The sequence below is a fragment of the Ahaetulla prasina genome, chromosome 3, assembly GCF_028640845.1.
Source record: "Ahaetulla prasina isolate Xishuangbanna chromosome 3, ASM2864084v1, whole genome shotgun sequence".
Classification (NCBI taxonomy): Eukaryota; Metazoa; Chordata; class Lepidosauria; order Squamata; family Colubridae; genus Ahaetulla; species Ahaetulla prasina.
In genome coordinates this window covers 75,089,784-75,109,652 of record NC_080541.1, presented here as the reverse complement: position 1 = coordinate 75,109,652, position 19,869 = coordinate 75,089,784, and the positions used below count along the sequence as shown (strand labels likewise).

General features: G+C 36.2%; 1 protein-coding gene across 3 annotated transcripts in view; it reads left to right on the top strand.

Moving 5' to 3' along the window:
* Nucleotides 1-19,869, top strand: part of CDKAL1 (CDK5 regulatory subunit associated protein 1 like 1) — a 333,166-nt gene that overhangs the window by 236,345 nt on the left and 76,952 nt on the right. For all 3 annotated transcript variants that reach the window (XM_058174902.1, XM_058174904.1, XM_058174903.1), the window contains exons 12-13: nt 8,896-9,076; nt 9,904-9,966. In XM_058174902.1, the coding sequence (XP_058030885.1) occupies nt 8,896-9,076; nt 9,904-9,966 (244 nt within the window). The remainder of the gene's footprint in view (nt 1-8,895; nt 9,077-9,903; nt 9,967-19,869) is intronic.

Here is a 19,869-nt window from a genome sequence, read left to right as displayed (position 1 = left end):
AAAAGCTCCTAAAACATTTCTGCCTGTTTTCTTATACTAGTAATTTATTAATCTGTAACACGTTAAAAATTTACATTTAATTAGATACAAGGATAGCATATGAGAGATATAACTTATAAACAATCAAAACTGTACCATCTGTTATAGTTTGCATGTGTGCACATTTGTGAAAAGGTTTCCAAGTCTACACAGTTTGTGTGTATGGTTGTGAGCAGTGTATGGACCAGGGGTGAAATGTAAAATTTGTTACTACCGGTTCTGTGGGCACGGCTTGGGGGAGTAATGTGACTGGGTGGCTGTGGCCAACTTTTTTTTTTTTTTTTACTTTTAAAAGCATTTTTTTACAACCTCTTTGGCCGAAGAGGTTGTAAGAAAATGCTTTTAAAAGCCTCTGATGGATCAGGCAACTCAGCTGGGATCTCCAGAGAAGCCTTTTAAAAGCATTTTTTTTCGGCTGAAGAGGCTGTAGAAAAAATGTCTTTAAAGGGTTCTTATGATCCCAGCTGAGTTGCCTGATCACCAGAATCCTTTAAAAGCATTTTTTACAGCCTCTTCAGCCGAAGAGGTTGTAGAAAAAATGCTTTTAAAGGGTACTGACGATCCCATCTGAGCTGCGCAATCATCAGAGGGTTTTTTTAAAAAACTTTTAAAAGCATTCGGCGGAAGGAAAAATACTTTTAAAAGTAAAAAAAAAACTCTGATGATTGCGCGGCTCAGCTGGGCATGTGGGGGGGGGCAGGGATTTTTGCTACCGGTTTTCCGAACCACCTGCCACCAGATCGGGCGATCTGGTTTAAACCGGGAGCATTTCACCCCTGGTATGGACCAATATATAAAATAATATAGGATTACACGGAATCATTTAACCCAACAGTTCATTTAGTGACCATTCAAAGTTACAACAGCACTGAAAAAAATGACTTATGGCTATTTTTCATACTTATGACGTTTGCAGGATCCCCATGGTCACATGATTTATATTCAGCTGCTTGACAACTGGTTCATATTTATGACCATTGCAGTGGCCCGGAATCATGTGACTTGACTTAAATTTCTCACTTGACAACATAAATTCTGGGGTCCATTGTAGTCGTAAGTTGAGGACTATCCATATGGAGCTTTAAAATAGACTGTCACAAAAGGTATGCCAGCAGGAAATCTCCCTCTGAAACGGCCTTAAATATTCAAGACACTGCCCACTCAGATACAAATGAATGCAGCCCTAATAGAATCATCTATTGCAATGTCCTTCCTGTTGAGGACTACTTCAGCTTCAATCATAACAATACAAGAGCAAACAATAGATTTAAACTCAATGTTAACCGTTTCAATCTTGATTGCAGAAATATGACTTCTGTAACAGAGTTATTAGTGCTTTGGAACACACTACCTGACTCTGTGGTCTCTTCTCAAAATCCCCAAACCTTTAACCAAAAACTCTCTAGTATTGACCTCACCCCATTCCTAAGAGGTCTATAAGGGGCGTGCATAAGAACACAAACGTGCCTACCGTTCCTGTCCTGTTGTTTCCATTATATCCAATTAATATAGTTATTACATACTTATATATGCTTAAATATTATATAGTTATTTTCATGCTTATGCTTATATATACTTTTGTGACAAATAAAAAATAAATTAAATAAATAAATAATTGATGAAACTGGATTCTGCAAAGCTTCAGTTTCCATCAGATGCCTGGCCGGCAAGCGGTGGCTCTTTTGTCTAACACGCTTGTGGTTCTCCATATGCTGCTGCCAGCATTCCTGAGAGTGAAAAAGGCTTTGCTGCCAGTTCCAGATCAAGAGTCCTTCATATCAGGTTCAGGGGTAGTTCCCTGTGCTGGATATTTCAAAACATTTTGAGAATGTTTTGTGCTAGAAACAGAGCTGTTTTGAGTTTGAAACACTTCTGAAATTATTGTAATAGCTTCTTTTGTAATGCAAAGCAGTTGTTTCGAACATAAAACAATGGCTTCAAAGTTGAAATGAAACACTGATTTTGGGTGACTACGAAAGGTGTGATGCACAGATACAGATACTTTAAATACGTAATAAACTCTTCTTTCCCTTTGTTCACTTCTGAGGTATTTGAGCAAAGGATATCCTTCAGTCACTGCATTTCAGTCCTGGAGAATCATATCACCAGATCTCTCAGCTGGCTTTATTAATTATATTTGCCATATACAGCTAGTCCCTGACTTAACAACTTTTCATGTAATGTCCGTTCAGTGTTACCATGGCACTTAAAAAAATGGATTACAAAGTTCTTGGGTTTATAACTGTTGCAGCCTTCCCCCACAGCCTTGTGATCAAAATTTGGGTGTTTGACAGCTGGCATGGATTTACCAGTTACCATTGCAGTATCCTGGAGTCACGTGATCACCGTTTGCAACCTTCCCAGCTAGCTTTCAATACGCAAAGTCAGTGATTTGCTTAGCAACCATGCAAAAAAAAAAAAGGTCATAAAATCAGGCGTAATTCACTTAACAGCCTCCTTGCTTAGCAACAGAAATTCTGGCCCCAATTGTGGTCGTAGTTTGAGGATTACCTATAATTAATGCATAAAGCTACATTAAGAATTCAAGTTTCCATTGTTTATTTCCTGTTCCTCAAAGCATGAGTATGTAAACAATTTTGTGAATTAATGTTCTTCCTGATTTCCCACCGAATAGTTTAATGGGCCCAAGTACAGTTGATCTCTTACTTTCTCTCACTATAGCTATCCGAAAGGTGCTTTTCAAGAGTCAAACTGGAGTTTCTGTTTTTTCTTTGAAGACGTTTCGCTTTTCATCCAAGAAGCTTCTTCAACTTCTTGGGTGAGTGAAGAAGAGCTGAAGAAGCTTCTTGGATGAGAAGCGAAACATCTTCAAAGAAAAAACAGAAACTCCAGTTGCCTCTTGAAAAAGCACCTTTGGGACAGCCGTGACTTGGATGACTGAGAATCTCCATAGACATACTCTACAGCTACTTCTTAACTATTTGGGTAAATGGTAAAGCTGTTTCCTATGCTTATTTGTTCATGTTATGGTTTTATAACCCAACCAAAAACTCTAGCAGCATATAACAGAGTACAAATTCAAAATCAAGATAAAACAAGCAAAAATGACAAGCAAAGAGCATGTTAAAAACATGCGGAATAGTTTTGTCCTAAGAAATCTAGGAAGGAATTGCTCATAATCAAGGAGTTTTATAGTATCAGGGCTCTAACAGAGAACAGCTGCTGCTGGTTCATATCTTACATGACATAGAGACTCCTCTCTAAGGCAGCTTTCTTGTTATGTTGTTAGTGGACAGGCATATTCAACTTCAGTAAATTGTTTAAGGTGTAGTAAAATTCTCTTTACGCTTGCCAGTATGTTACATAAGGTTAAGAGCTCATTAGTTATCTTGATGTATATGTATGAAATTGCTAATTTTGCTATATTTTTAGCCACACATTCTCATATGATAGACAAAAAAAATTTCTTTGTTGTTTGCCGAGGTGATATTGGCAGAGATAATTGATCGGACTCTGATAGGAATGCAGTGGCACGTTACCAGCTGATAAATGTTTCAAAAGGTTCTGATTATCAGTCAAATAAAGGTATATAGTATCATGGTTAGATTAGATAAGGTTTGCAGACAGGCTGATTTAGATTGTTACTGAGAGGTTGCTAGATATATTGAAGAAAAAAAACCCGGTTCTTAAAGTAGACACCATCCATTAAGAGGTATCTAAACTGTGTGTGAGAGAGTGTGTAATTATATTTAAGCTTGGTTAACTACAAATGTTGGCAATGTACACCTTTTGTAGGCCAGTTCAGCCATGGTATCAGAGATTAAACAGAACAGCAAGAGTTGCCAAAAGATAGCCTTAGTTTTGGAATGCAGTAATTACATGCAAGAAGAGTTGGAAGGAGATAAAATGGAAGGGAAAATATCTGTTATGGCTCGAACATTGATTTGGCCAAGAAGGCATTTTACAGAACCAAGAGAGACTTCAGATGTCACAGAGCTTCTAAAACATACAGACATTTATTTCTGGTTCAGTTGATATCTGTTTAGTACGGTAACAAATAAAACATGATTTTGTTCATGGTCTTTGGTAGAACTGTACAATGTATACCCCAAAAGATTGCAGAGTTGTCAAAATAATTTCATACTTAAGCAAATGCTATCTTTTTAAAATTTTGCAAGAAGAATGGCAGCTTAAAATAACATACTTTTTCATATAAAATATAGTGCAGGTGAGTTACATTTAAAAAAAACAAGCATTAACATTTGCTCTATATTTTATCTAAGGTTGTGAAAATTTCCATTGGCTTCCGAATTGTATAATACTTTCTTCATGCTACTGTATGTACTATTATGTACAATTAATTGAAATGAAATGTAGACAGGAGCATATTGTTGTACTTGGTTTAATAATGAATAATTATTAAACGGAAGGGAAGGTCAAGCATGTCATCAGTCTCGAATCCCTTCATGCCCACCAGAGGTCGAAATCCAGCCCACCTTGAATTCTTGTGACTCTTATCCACCTCCGATTTGCTTTGATAGTTAATACTTCAGTTTCTTGTAGTGAGCGTTAGCATGCAATAAACCTGCATTCATTTGAACCACCTTGGCTTCAGATTTCCTGTGCTTGATAGCCTAGTCCCTACTGAAATGATAAACTAAACATACCTAGGCTGCATCACACTATAAGTGGCATCATTTTTTAAAAATCCTGTACATAAAAAAAATCAACAATATCATTAGGAGAGCTGGGCTGCAACATTTCTTTCTAACAAGCTACATTTCTATATATACGAATTGGCGTCATGAGGAGAAAGAGTCCTGGTTTGGAGTCTGAAAGAGTACAAACCATATACATTTTTTATTACCTTGGTGAAATGTTAATCTTATCATCAGGTGAATAGCATTTACTTGCATTCGGTTTGGGATTTATGGGGAGTAATCCTATTTAGGAAAAATGAATTAGCTTGCAATTTCCATATTAACATCAAAGGAAATGTGAAGATATCCACATATATTCCTTGTCACTCTGAGGGAATTGTTGCTACTTGAAGGAGTAGTGATTTTGTTGCTTCAAGCATAAGTGGAACTTGCCATTCATGTTTCCATAGAAACAGAAAAACACAAGAAGTAGGTGATCTTGCCATGCTGTAGGTATTATATTTTTTTGCTGTTGCCATCTGTGTCATTAAAATGACTGGTGTAACTCTGACTGTTTTTATCAAATAGAATGTACACCCTATTAATCTTTGAGATGTCAAACAATGCTACTTTTCATTCATTTCTGGAATAATTCCTCTCATGTAAGTCTGCCAGAAATGCTTACTTTGCTCATATGGACAAAAGCAAAATTCAGAATATTCTGCTCCAATAATTTGGAGTACATGCAAAGTTTTTAAAAGCATATTTAATATATATTAGAGCTAATGCAGGGTCTTCTGCCACTGTCTTCTACTCATAGAAGGGGTTCAGTCCAGTACTCGTCATACTATCTATCCACATAGCTTGTTAGCAGCAAATTGGATATTCAAAATGTCATTTGACCAGAAATTCTAGTTTATTGTTTATACATACATATACATACATATATCCTTGCATTTTATTTGATGCATTTTATTTTTTATTTTATTTTATCTTATTTTACTGTATTTTATTCTATTTTATCTCATCATATTTATTTTAACTATTTCAGTGTATCTTACCTTACTTCATTTTATTATATTTCACTTTGGCTGATGCTTATGCCTTCATAAGGTCAATTGACTAATTAATAAAATATTATTGTATTGTGCTATTTATTATTTATAAAAAGCATGCTGGTATACAACATATGGAAGTATGCTCCCTATTGCATAAGTAGATAAAGTTAACCAGGAATGGACAGTTTATTTCGATATTCAAACCTGAAATCCTAGTTTGTTAATTGTGTTTATAGTCTGGAGGTATTGCTGTTTCATGAAGTTGGCTAATTTGAGAGCAATTCAACAGAATTTTTGCTTCAAACATGAGAATAATCTGCCCATTCCTGGTTAATTTTACCTGCTCATAGAAAGAAAAGATGAATAACCAATCTGTTCTGGTAAATTCTTCACAATAAACCCGAATGTTGGTTTATTGTTATGTTTTCATTATATTCAATTATATGAATCTGATTTATTCTTAGTGTTCTACAGCAGATCTGGAAACTGCAATGTAGCTATCTCTTGATGGCTATCATGTTCATTCCATTCCAAAAAATTTCTCTGTCTTCAGTTTTGGTAATCTCAGAAGTTGGACTTCTGGAAGAAAACTGGCAGGCTGAATATGGCTCCATAGAAAGCTGTTCAGACAAGGCTTGAGAAGATGAGATCATCTCCAGATAGCAGCTTTTGATTTTTTAAAATATGTTTTGATTGAAAGGTTTTCTTCTTAATGTAAAATACAAATGAAAATAAAGACAGTGGGGAAAAGGGGGGAAGAAAAAAGAGAGGGGGAAAAGGAAAGAAAGAAAGGGGGGGGGGAAAGCCATGGAAAATATTTTGGCTTTTTTTAAAAAGCACAATACATTTTTAAAAAGTGGACCCTTGCAATTAAAGATTACAATTAGGACAGAAGAACACAAATTTCAGAATGAAGCAAAATATTCTAACGATGAATGTATTGAAGGATATTTTGGAAAAAATAAACTTAAAATTTAATTTTAATAGTATCAACAGAAACATCTGCCTCTATGTACAGGCTAAAAATGTTATGCAAGAGGAACAAGGTTTACGTGACAAGATTGACACTGAGTTGAAAATGGATTTACAAATGACAGGTTACAAGAATAACACAGAAAAAGATGCTACCCTGGAGATACAAAAGGAACCAGATGTTATTTTAATAATTAAAACGTATATACAAACAATAAACCAAGAGAGTGACTTGGAAAATTTTCCCATACTGGATCTGCAAAAGAGGCTTATTAAAATTTTGAAGAATCTCATGAAAAGAGACAAAGAAAAAAAAAGTTCTAAGACATTATTTGAATCGACTTAGATTTTGTTAGAAGTAAAAGGAAGGAATATAAAATTGATTTATCTGATCAAGATTAAAATAAATATGTTGTTAAACCTGGTAACCCATGAAGGACTTTTACTCATACCAGAATGGAAATGATTATGCTTTATAGATTTATTTATAGACAAGACAAGGAAAAGCAGAGATCGTTTGTTGTATTTTAAGAGAAAGTGATAAGTTACTAAAATTGTATATATTTGATGAAATTGGAAAGTCACTTCTTTCTTTTTCTCTATTTTTTTCTATTTTCCTCTTCTTCTTTTTTCTGTACTTTCTACTTTTTATCTGTATTTTTCAGTTTGTACTAGTTTTTATTGTTGTAATTAGAATCGTTAATAAAATTACTATTAAAAAAAGACAGGTACTTGTGTTCCCTTGTGTTCCTCTTGAAGCACATAGGCAAAGAATGTGTAATGGTTTACAACTATCAGCACTGACAACCATAGCTGAGCTTAGTAGTGCTAATAGATCAATAACAACTACATACATTATACAGTTTTCACAGGTTTCCTACACCAGGGGTCTGCAAACTTGGCTCTTTTAAGACTTGTGGACTTCATCTCTGGGAGTTGAAGTCCACAAGTCTTAAAAGAGCCAAGTTTGCAGACCCCTGCCCTACACCTTCATGTGGTGGCAGTTTTTGATATATGGTCATCTGTCTTCAAATGCAAAAATTGATGTAAGAACCACCAGTATGAAATAGTAGGCCCATGCATTATTTCATGCCGTGCAATACTACTTTACCTTTAAAAAAAATCTGTTCAGGACCCAGCTGTGTTTAAAGATCTGTAGAGATTCTCAGCCATCCAAGTTATGGTTGTCCCAAAAATGCATTTTCAGGAGACAACTGGACTTTCTTGTTTTTTTCTGAAGAGGCTTTTTGGATGAGAAGTGAAATGTCTTCAAAAGGAAAAACAAGAAAGTCCAGTTGCCTCCTCAAAAAGCACCTTTGGGATATGTTTAAAGATATTTCTAGGGACGCTTCAATATTGTTTATTTACACAGAAACACACACTGATTCATACATCCAAAGAGTCAAGGCAGTTTGCAATTAAATAAAGCAGCAACAAAGTTGAATATAAATACGTGGCTGCCATTCTGCCTTCATCACCCAAACACCCAGAAGTTGTGGTGTGGGGCTCCTGCCTCCTTCTTAAAGGGTGAGAGAACTTTCGACATATCATCCTTCAGAGACTTGTATAGAATGGCCTGAATCTTGGTAGGAAAACAACATTGAAAACAATACAGCACTGCACAAACTTGATTGGCCTTTTGCTTCAGATTAACAACAACAAACAGTAATGAAGATTAACAAAGTTAAATCTAGCGTTACTCTTTCCTGTTTCCCAGTTGCAGCACTGCCACACGCTCAAGTGAAGTTGTTTCTAAAAATTAATTTCTTTTTTTCAGATTGGATCCGTCTTGCGTTGCCGAAAGACAAGATATATTGTCTTTCAAAATTTATCCTGTTTAGCTACTTCTTTAGAGTCTTGGCAGCCATCTGTATTATAAGCATCCAAACCATTTGGCAGTCGTAGCTTCTCTGAGTAAACCTTGGGAATTTTAAGTTGTAGATTTTGTTTCGTTTTGTTGAATGCTGAGAAATTTGTCAGGAATTGTACATCCTCCTCATGAAATGAAAATGCAAAGTTTCTTGGCGAGAAACCATGGTATTTAAATTGCTTGTTGAAGGTTGCTGTGTAGACTTTTCTGCATATGAAGATATTTATAATGTTATTTTCCACAGGCAATGCATTTCAAAAATATTAAAGTAATATAATGCAACACTAATTGTCCATTTTGCTGAAGGAAAAGTTGTCTGGTATTCAACTTAATTTTTTCTCCCCATTCATTTCAGAGTACCTGGAATAACAATTGCTACAGACATCATTTGTGGGTTTCCAGGGGAAACAGATGAAGATTTTCAAGAAACCATGAAACTTGTTGAAGAATACAGGTTTCCAAGTCTTTTTATTAACCAGTTTTATCCACGCCCTGGGACTCCAGCTGCAAAAATGCCTCAGGTTCCAGCTCAAATAGTAAGAGTTGCTTTTTCCTTTTCCTTCCATTTTAGGTGAAATATTATCCATATAGTATAGATATATTGGATGCTGCTGATTATTTTTTTAAACCCTTTATTTTGCAATAGATGGGAGACATTATTCAGTTTTATTGAGCTGATTTAGTTCAAAGTTTTGTTGAAAAGTCTTATATCATTATACTATATATATAACCTACATTACATATATACATGATATACAGTGTTAACATCAGTGTTGTACTGATGTAGTACAACATCAAAACTCTACTTATCTTTTTTTTTTATAGCACCAGGTTCCCAATGATACAAATCAGAGGACAGGAGAGACAGAGCAAAATAATGTTAGAGAAGGGACATATCACAGTGAAATGATCTACTCAAATCTACCAAATAACCTGTTTCCAATTTCAGCGACCAGACAGTGATTCTCTCTGTCTCCCTGAGGATATCAAACTTTGGTGCATGTTGATCCAACATCACTGCTGATGTTACCCAGTTAGGGTAATGAAGTGTCTGAAAGAAAACAAGCAAGCTCAGAGAGCAAGGACCCCTCCTGGTGGGGGGAGTTTCTGGTTTTGTTATTTTCACTGACCAAAAATATACACAGGTGTACGGTAACAAACTGGGGAATGTACTCCTTGTATCTGTTTACATTACTTGGTAGTGATTTTATTTTTCTCCTTAGATGAAGATAACTATTTTTAAAGGAGCAGGGATTTTTTTTCTTTGCAAAATTGTATCCATTGGTATTTTCTGAACACATGAAATATTATTTCTGTATTTCTAATTTTCCTTAAAAATCATGTTTTTCTTCTTTCCCTACAGAAGAAACAAAGAACAAAAGAACTGTCCAAACTATTTCATTCATACAATCCATATGATCACAAGGTAAAAATAAAATGCAGAATACTTTTAATTACACTATGATATTCATATTATTCAACTATTAAAGCTGAGTAATGTCTTGGTCTATACACATTGGCTACAAAAGGGTATTTTAAGGATCCATTATGGGAAACAGAATCTAAATATATGAAAAATAGTATTTTTCTTTGGCTGGAATTTAGGGCCCTCCATTTTGCTAGCTCTCTTAGTCATTGCTTTTCATGGGTCAATGAATTGTCACGTCGTCCTTTTTTCTCCTTCAGTAATATGTTTTGTTTTTAATTAAGTCTCAAGAGCTTAGCAGGACTTTGAAACATTGGGTTCTTTTAACGTGGACAAGAATCTGCAGTTTTTAAACTTGTCATCAGTGGTCCATTTATCAGTCAGCTGAATTACTTGATTTGTTTATACTGTTCTGGCTGGAATTTCAAACCATACTGTAGACATTTCTGTGGAGATGCTTCTTTCATATTTCCTGTAAGTCAGACATAATTTTAGAGTGGTATGTTGGAATAGAGCAGCTCCCATGACTGCCAAACTCTGTGAAATGAAATAAGAAGGGGTGGCACAAACCCTGAAAAGTTAAGCTACCATGTTGGATAACCAGCTACTTAACTTTTCTTTTGAGTGGAGAAAATGGGGATCTTCATTGTGATCCTGTTGCTGTATTTGAGAATCTTATTCTCTGGAAAGGAATTAAAAAATACTATAGCTGATGAGTCAAGAATCATAGCCATTGTGCAATTACACTTAGGACCAACTGAGGCCTGACATGAATCAACAATAATGAAGGCCTGATTGTAGAGGTGAGTTAACACTACTCTATTGCATATGAGAAGGCAATTCCTGCTCTGTTCTGGATGTTTCTTGTCTTCCACCTCCTCCTCCTCTTCCTCCTTGCAATGCCTGGGTTAATAGACAAATTTTAAAGCATGTAAATTGATTAAAAAAGGAAAAAGAAGGAAAACCCATGGAATTCTTTCATTGCATAGTAGAGCAGAAGATATTTAAATTAAATGTAAGAGTATCTCAGTTAAGAATCAAGAGAAGCAACTGAACATCCGGAAACCTTTGAAATATTTTCACCTCTGAATTTTGCAGTGGGACATTTTTTCCATTCATAGTACTGCACCTCCTCCTGTTCTTTTATTAGCACTTCTGGCTAGAGTTTGGTCACTGGTGTCCCTCAGCTCCAGTCCAGTTCGTTTCCATTGTGGTCCTTACATTTCAAAATATCCTGAAATCAGTCTGACTTTGTTTGTGAGCAGGTACATTCATTTTTCATATTACTCAGTGTAAGGGGTGGAAAAGAATATAAATATTTAGATTTGTTATTCAAATATTTTCTTTAGGTATTTTAACATACCTAAAATAACAAAAGTAGCAGAGATGAATGACAAATAGCTTTTGAAAGATATGTTTTGCGAGACTAGAAGAATACAGCAAAGTCAAAGATACGATCTTCCGATTTGAAGTTTGTATCTATTAATCTTAATTAATAAGTTCCTTTACCCAGATACATTCCTGCTACCGGAAGCAGCTCCTATATACAAATCCCATGCAATTGTTTTTAGCTTAAACATTTGCTGTAACCTAATAATGTTCACAGGACGTTAAAATTTCTAGGTTATAGTTTCTGTAATTCAATACATTCATGCAGCTGCTGCCTTAGGGTGGCCCAGTTATTTAATTCACTTTACATATTTTAGTTCTTAATATTTTCCACAGATGCAGTGCTTAAGACTATAATTCTTTTCAATTCTTTGAAGTTAGCCGAAATGACTTCAGTGATTCCCTCCCCCCACCCTATATTATGGCTATAATCCAGCAGAATCCTAATCTTTAAAGAAGATAGTGGGTGGTTTGTATTCTTCACTGTCCGTCTCCTTTCTCTTCAGCACAATTCGAAAACTTATTTTGCTTTCCAACTGGAAGAGACGGCTGAATTAGACAAGACACCAAAAGCAGGGTGTGTGCATAAAACTCTGAAATAGGGCCAAGGGGATTAGCGTAGTGCCAGAAATATTTCCACGTAGAATCTAAATCATACAATGCAGTAATTGCATAATATGGATTTATCTGCATAGCTGCAGGGTTTTTCCCTGTTAGTGTTTAGAAATTTAGCTTCTGAAAGTTTCTATTGCAAGGGAAACTTAAGGAGAAGGCACAATCTAGTTTTTGGTGTTTTAAAAACAGTTGTCTAGTCTGTCATCCTCCCCACAGACACATGCAAAAATATGTGCTTACCTACTGACTGCGATTGAAGCACTGTGTCCATAAAATAGAGCAGAACTCTTCCCAACCATAAAGTAGAGTAGACCATTCATTCATTCATTCAGTCATTCATTCATTTATCAATCAATCAATCAAATCAATCTCACCTTTATTATTTCTAGAAATATCTCAAGAGGGCAAACATATTCTCTTTCCTCCTATTTTCCTCACAATAACAACTATGTGAGGTGCGTTGGGCTGTGAGAATGTGACTGGCTCAAGGTCACCCAGCTGGCCTTAGCCATGAAAAAGCCATGACTATAAAACATGGTATCCTGGTTTCTAGCCTGTTGCCTTAACCACTAAACCAAACTGTCTCTCTCTGAATTTTTTTTAATTTTATTTTCTTTCCCACTTTTTATCCTGAGTTTTTCAGATGCAACAAAACATATTTTTCTAGTTCTTAGGATATATCTATCTCCAAAAGGATTCACACCTCGGAGACTGTGAACTGTGAATTTAATAGCTCACAGTTCAAGGGCACTGTAGTTGTGGTAAAACAAACGAACGAACAAAATGGCAGAGGTTAATACATACCCCAGGAGTCTGTTGAAAACCTTCAGAGAACAAGATGTCAGAATTAACAAATATTGATGGGGTTTCTTTTATCATTCGGAAAGTCTTTCTCTAAATTGGAAAAGCTGCAAACTAGGATTTTTCTAATTTAGTTTTTCCTAATTAGGTGGTGGGAATGGATTTCATTCAAACTCAGGTACCTTCCATTCATGTAGTTGAAAGCTTTAAACTCATATTCTGGTTTGGGTTTAAGCAATCTTGTTTCATTTAGCATTTGAAAGCATGAGTGAAGGCATTTTTATATTATTATATTATAATAATTATAATAATATATTATTATATAGATTGAGACCTGTCTGTAACATGATAATACAGTATGTTTGTGATTCAGATTGTCTTCATTCTGCAATTGTATCTGTTTTAGGGATACTAAAGCCTTTCATTTTAGAAATCAACTTGCATTCCTAAATTCTGAGGCCTATCATGTAAAAAGCTATTCCTTTTTGATCTCTTTGCTGTTGACTTTGCTGTTGACTATAATTCCGTTCCTCAGTCTTAGCTTATATTTACTCAAAAACTTGTAAAGTGAGCTATAATCCTTGAACATGTAATGTAGAAACACCCTACGTAATTTCTACTATTGTGTGCTATGCTTGTTCAAAATTACATCATTATGATTCCTTTCAGATTCAAAAAGGCAGTTTCAGTGTTTTTTCCAATCCAGTATGATTTACATTGTTAAAATTTCATGTCAAGTCTCCCTTAAACTGTTTCACTTTCCCAGTATCAGCTATTTCATTTTTAAAGGTGTTTTCATGTCTTGCACAGAAGAGGTTTTTTTTTTTCCTTTTTGAAAGCAAATAGGAGATGTCTAAGAAGATGGAATGTGTTTTATAGCTTAGTGCAAGAAAGTATGTTCTCCTTAAGGAAAACATGTTTTTATTATAGCATTTCCCATAATGCAAAAGACAATTTTTCTAATGAATTTTAACTTTGTTTCTCTGAGGTAAAGTAGCTTCTACAACTTCTCTTAATAAAAGTCACATGGAAGGACACATTATGAAGAGTAGCTAAATGGCGAACTAAAAATTATTTAAAAACTTAGTTAACTGTGTTGATTACAAGAAAAGTTCGGTAATCAACAACTGGACAATCATTTTATTAAGCCAGATTCAAAATTATAAAATAATACCAAAAGCTTTTAAATTTTTAAATGCTGTATTAGCTAAGACAGAAAAAAGTAGCTGAAGAGTGGATAGGAAGGATTAAAATTAGCTGCTGTCCATGCCATAAGCCTACATGTAGTTTCAATCTAATGGAATATGAAATAGCTGACAGATATGCACACTGGTTTATGATGTGCTGAGATGGTTTCAGATTATGCCAATGATTTCCCCAAGGCTGCCCTCTCCTGAAACAGATAATTTTTGAAATTATAAATCCAGCTTTTCTTTCAGCCTCGTTTCCATATTTTTTGAAGGTCAAAACAGTTAGCTGATTTTTACAGTAAAGTTTCTCTTCGAAGATTTTCAAAAGCAAGCAAGCAATATTTACAGAATCCTTTGCAGTGTACCTCCCCTTCATTAGGCTTTTAAACAAAGCTAGTGTGAGATTCTATTGTGTTGCATCCTAGAACCTTATAATATATTAGGCAGTATAATAAAACCCACTTATGGGATTGAAGCTTGGTTGAGCCTTATTTTTTCAGGTTTCCCACCCACTCTATTCCATGGGTGACTAACAACAATAAGAAGACTATCTGCTTGGCTAACATACCACAGAGATTGTAAGCCAGCTATTCAGAATAATACACAGTGTAGATTATTTCCATAGGGATTGTTAATTAGGTTGATGCTGTTGGGTACATCGTCTCCATCCACCAATTTTTTCCTGTTATGGTACTGAATAGAGGAGATATCATCACCTGGTGTTCTACTTTCCATCTCTATTCTGCTGCCGTTATGCCCACAAAAGGTTTAAAGATGAAATAAACAAAGGCCACTCCCTTGAGACTGTCAATGCTAATTACTCAGTAATGTTTCCTGTGGCTCTGAAAAGTTCTGTGCTGTAGATAAATTTGTTCCTGTTATTCACATCTCCCTCCCTGCTTTTGGCCCATTGCCTATTATTTTTGGGTTTTTTTCTGTTTAATGATGTGTAATGAATAAACATAAAGCTATATTTTTGCTAGCAGTGTTGAGTGGTGCATGCTTGCTCTTATCTGGATTGGCTGGGAGTATGCTAGGTGCAAATGAAACTGAAAATTAATCAGAAAGATTTTCTAACAAATAGAAGAAATGAAAGTATGAGGCTTGAGCGTTTCCTGAACATGGACATGCTAGATATATGGAAGAAAATAAGATCAAACAGGAAGGCAGGCATGGAAAGACACTGCCAGATATCTTGAACAAGCGAGCAACTTGAAGCTTCATAGCTCACCTTGATGGCAACATTTGGATTTGAAATGTTTTTATTAATTAATTTATTAATTAAATGAAAAATCTAAAACTAAAAGTGAACAACTTGATTCATAGGATTTCATGATAGGGAGATGGTAGATCTCTCTTAAAAATGGAAGAAATGCTTAACCAAGCAGTTTTATTGAAGCTTGTCTATTTCAATATACAACACTAGATTGTCTGCTTTATTAAACATTCCCCCCTTTTTTTGGACAGTAGGTTTGTATGTTATTATATCCAGATGCATTTTTAATCCTGTGTATTATCCACTGGTCCACTGTATGAGGTACAGCGTATACAGTACATATTTTAAATAAATAATAACACATATGCACATCAAGCATAAATGCAGATTTTTGTGAAAGAGTACGATATCCTCTGATTTCTGGAAGTGTTCTCATATTTGGAAGGGGTTTCTGCTGTACTTTGTGAAGTTCTATACTTAAGATGTTAGATTTGTGTAGGATGTATTTTGGGAATAATGTAGAGCTTTTGAAAAATAAGTTGTGTTTCTGTCTATACCTTAAAAAACCAGATTTTCACTTTCTATGGCTATTTCAAGAATCATGTGACATTAGTCTTCCTATTTTACTCTTGTGGTTATGCCAGCAAACTAACTGAAAGAGAAAGGTTGGGTAGCCTCAGAACCAGCTAATACCGGTCTCTTACCTGGTTCCAACTTTTAACGTGATCGAGGATGTGTGACATCTATTAATGTTTTATTTTAGATCAAAGCATAGAAAGGAATGTTTCTTTCTACAGATAGCTATATGACATTTGCATACCATTAATATATAATATTATAATATATAATAATTTATTATTATAGAATAGAATAGAATAGAATAGAATAGAATAGAATAGAATAGAATAGAATAGAATAGAATAGAATAGAATAGAATTTTATTGGCCAAGTGTGATTGGACACACAAGGAATTTGTCTTGGTGCATATGCTCTCAGTGTACATAAAAGAAAAGATACGTTCATCAAGGTACAACATTTACAACACAATTGATGATCAATATATCAATATAAATCATAAGGATTGCCAGCAACAAGTTATAGAGCAAGTTTGGCCTAGTGGCTAATGCACCAGGCTACAAAAAAAAAAAAGACCATGAGTTCAAGTCACGCTTAGGCATGAAAGTCAGCTGGGTGACTTTGGGCCAGTCATTCACTCTCAGCCCACATCACAGGGTTATTGTTGCGAGGAAATAGGAGAAGGAAGGTGTGTTGGATATATTCACTGCCTTGAGTTATTTGTGAAAATAATAAAGGCAGGAAACAAACGAATGAATGAATGAATGCTTTATAGTACATATGATATGTAGTGCATATTTACAGCACACCATTATAAAATCTTGTATCAATGAAGTTATTTTATTAACTCACAGAATCAGCTTTCACTGAGAGTTATTTTTTGTTTTCTATAAGGTAGAGATGTATTTACAAATGCAGGGTAGAATAAAATCCTCAAGTTGAGAGTCTGAAGTATTTCTCCTGCTAAACCCTAAAGGTTACCATGTGAACCATTCCTGCCATCTTGATTGTATTTTGTTCTGGTTTAGTAGGACAAGATATCTCTTTTCTAAGAGTTATTCTCAAAGCTTTGTCTTTGGAATGTCACTTATAAGCACCCATCATAGTATGTAGTGTATTTTAGTTTTGAAATCTATTCACTTGTATAAAACTTACTGATATCATTTTTAACAGCATGCCTTACATATTCATTCTAAATATATGTGTTAAGTGGCTTGTAGAATTATGTGATACATTCCAACATTACCAGGAAATAACATTTTAATAAGGGATTTTAATCCTATGTGAAATCATTGGGATGAAAAAGCATAGAGTAGTATAATTAATCTCCTTCATGGATTACTGCCTTGTCGTGGTGAAGAGGCTTGCATAGCTCAATGAACCTATGAGCCATGCTGTGCAGGGCCACCCAAGATGGACAAATCACAGCAAAGAGCTCTGATAAAACATGATCCACTGGAGAAGGAAATGGCAACCCACTCCAGTATCTTTGCCATGAAAACCCCATGGACAGTACCAAAAGGGGGAAAAAATGACACCGGAAGATGAGCCCCTCAGGTCGGAAGGTGTCCAATATGCTATTGGAGAAAAGCAGAGGGCTAGTACTAGTAGCGCCAGAAAGAATGAAGTGGCTGGGCCAAAACTGAAAGGACGCTCAGCTGTGGACGTATCTGGTGGTGAAAGGAAAGTCTGATGCTGCCAAGATCTTTTCTCCATAGGAACCTGGAATGTAAGATCGATGAATCAAAGCAAGCTGGATGTGGTCAAACAAGAGATGACAAGACTGAACATCAACATCTTAGGAATCAGCAAACTAAAATGGACAGGAATGGGTGAATTTAATTCAAATGACCATCAGGTATACTACTGCGGGCAAGAATCACTCAGAAGAAATGGAGTAGCCTTCATAGTCAATAAAAGAATAGGAAAAGCAATACTGGGATACAATCCCCAAAATGACAGAATGATCTTAGTTCGAATCCAAGGAAAACCTTCAATATCACAGTATTCCAAGACTATGCCCCAACCACTGGTCCTGAAGAGGATGAAATTGACCAGTTCTATGAAGCCCTTCAGCACCTTATAGAATTAACACCAAAAATGTTGTCCTTATCATCATGGAGGATTGGAATGCTAAAGTAGGAAGCCAAAAAGTTACCAGAATAATAGGCAAGTTTGGCCTTAGAGGAGAAAATGAAGCAGGGCACAGGCTGATAGAATTTTGTCAAGAGAATACGATGGTCATAACACTTTTTTCCAACAACTCAAGAGATGACTCTACACATAGGCATCACCAGGCGGTCAACCCAGAAATCAGATTGACTATGTTCTCTGCAGCCAAAGATGGAGAAGCTCTATACAGTCAGTAAAAACAAGACGAGGAGCTGACTGTGGCTCATATCATGAGCTTCTTGTTGCAAAATTTAGGCTTAAATTGAAGAAAGTAGAGAAAAGCACTAGGCCACTCAGGTATGAACTAAATCATATCCCTGATGAATATACAGTAGAAGTGACAAATAGATTTAAGGAATTGGATCTGATAGACAGAATGCCAGAAGAACTATGGATGGAGGTTCACAACATTGTACAAGAGGTAGCAACTAAAACTATCCCAAAGAAAAAGAAAGGCAAGAAAGCAAAATGACTGTCTGAGGAAGCTTTGCAAATAGCTGAGGAAAGAAGGGAAGCGAAAGACAAGGGAGAAAGAGAAAGATCCACGCAATTGAATGCAGAATTCCAGAGAATAGCTAGAAGAGATAAGAATACATTCTTAAATGAACAGTGCAAAGAAATAGAAGAAAACAATAGAATAGGAAGGACCAGAGATCTTTTCAAGAAAATTGGAGATATGAAGGGAACGATTCATGCAAAGATGGGCATGATAAAGGACCAAAATGGCAGGGACCTAACAGAGGCAGAAGAGATTAAGAGGTGGCAAAATTACATAGAAGAACTATACAAGAACAAGCTTAACATCCCTGATAACCACAATGGGGTAGTCACTGACCTCGAGCCAGATTGTTGTGTCTCGCCCGCTCCCCCTGCCACAGCCGGGCCCCACTTATCTCCTGCCAGATGCTGATAGTTCGGAAGAATGTCCTGGCATGCCTCCAGGCCCCAGCCCTGGCACCATGCCCGGACAGGCCGAGCAAGATGAAGGGCCTGACGTGCCTTCAGCCCCCAGTCCTGGCACCATGCCCAGGCAAACAGAGCAACTAAACCCCTCCCCCACAGCATGTGAGCCTGAAGAATGTGAGGCTAGTCATGAGCTAGGATTGCCAACAGCTGGAGGCTGGAGAGATCCTCGCTTCCGGAGAGTTGAGAGGCGACGTCAGCAAAAGAAAGGGAGGGGCAGGCCTGGATAAGTACTGAGTCATGGAGCCACACCCCATGGCCTATATAAAGGATCTGCTTTCTGGCATTCTCTGAGTCAGGCAAAGTCTAACTTGGATTGCTGAAGTCACTTCCTGGTCTCCTGCCTGCCTTGAGAACTCTGATAGGACTTTGGCAGAGCTGCAGAGGCACGCTTGATATGGACTTCCCTGACCCGGCCGTCAGTGGAGGAGTGGGACACGACACAGATATCCTAGAAGGTGAAGTCAAATGGGCCTTAGGAAATCTACGCAACAACAAACTAGTAGAGGTGACAGTATTCTAGCTGAGCTATTCAAAATCTTAAAAGATGACACAGTAAAAGCGCTACACACAATTTGCCAGCAAATTTGGAAAACTCAACAGTGGCCACAGGAATGGAAAAAGTCAGTTTACATTCCAATTCCAAAGAAAGGCAATGCCAAAGAATGTCGCACCATTGCACTCATTTCACATGCTAGTAAAGTTATGCTTAAAATCCTACAAGCTAGGCTCCAGCAGTATGTGGATCGAGAACTACCAGAAGTACAGGTAAGATTTCAGAGAGGCAGAGGAACTAGAGATCAAATTGCCAACATACGCTGGATCATGGAAAAAGCTAGGGAGTTCCAGAAAAACATCTACTTCTGCTACATTGACTATACTAAAGCCTTTGATTGTGTGGATCACAGCAAATTGTGGCAAGTTCTTAAAAAGGTGGGAGTACCAGACCATCTTATCTGTCTCTTGAGAAATCTATATGTG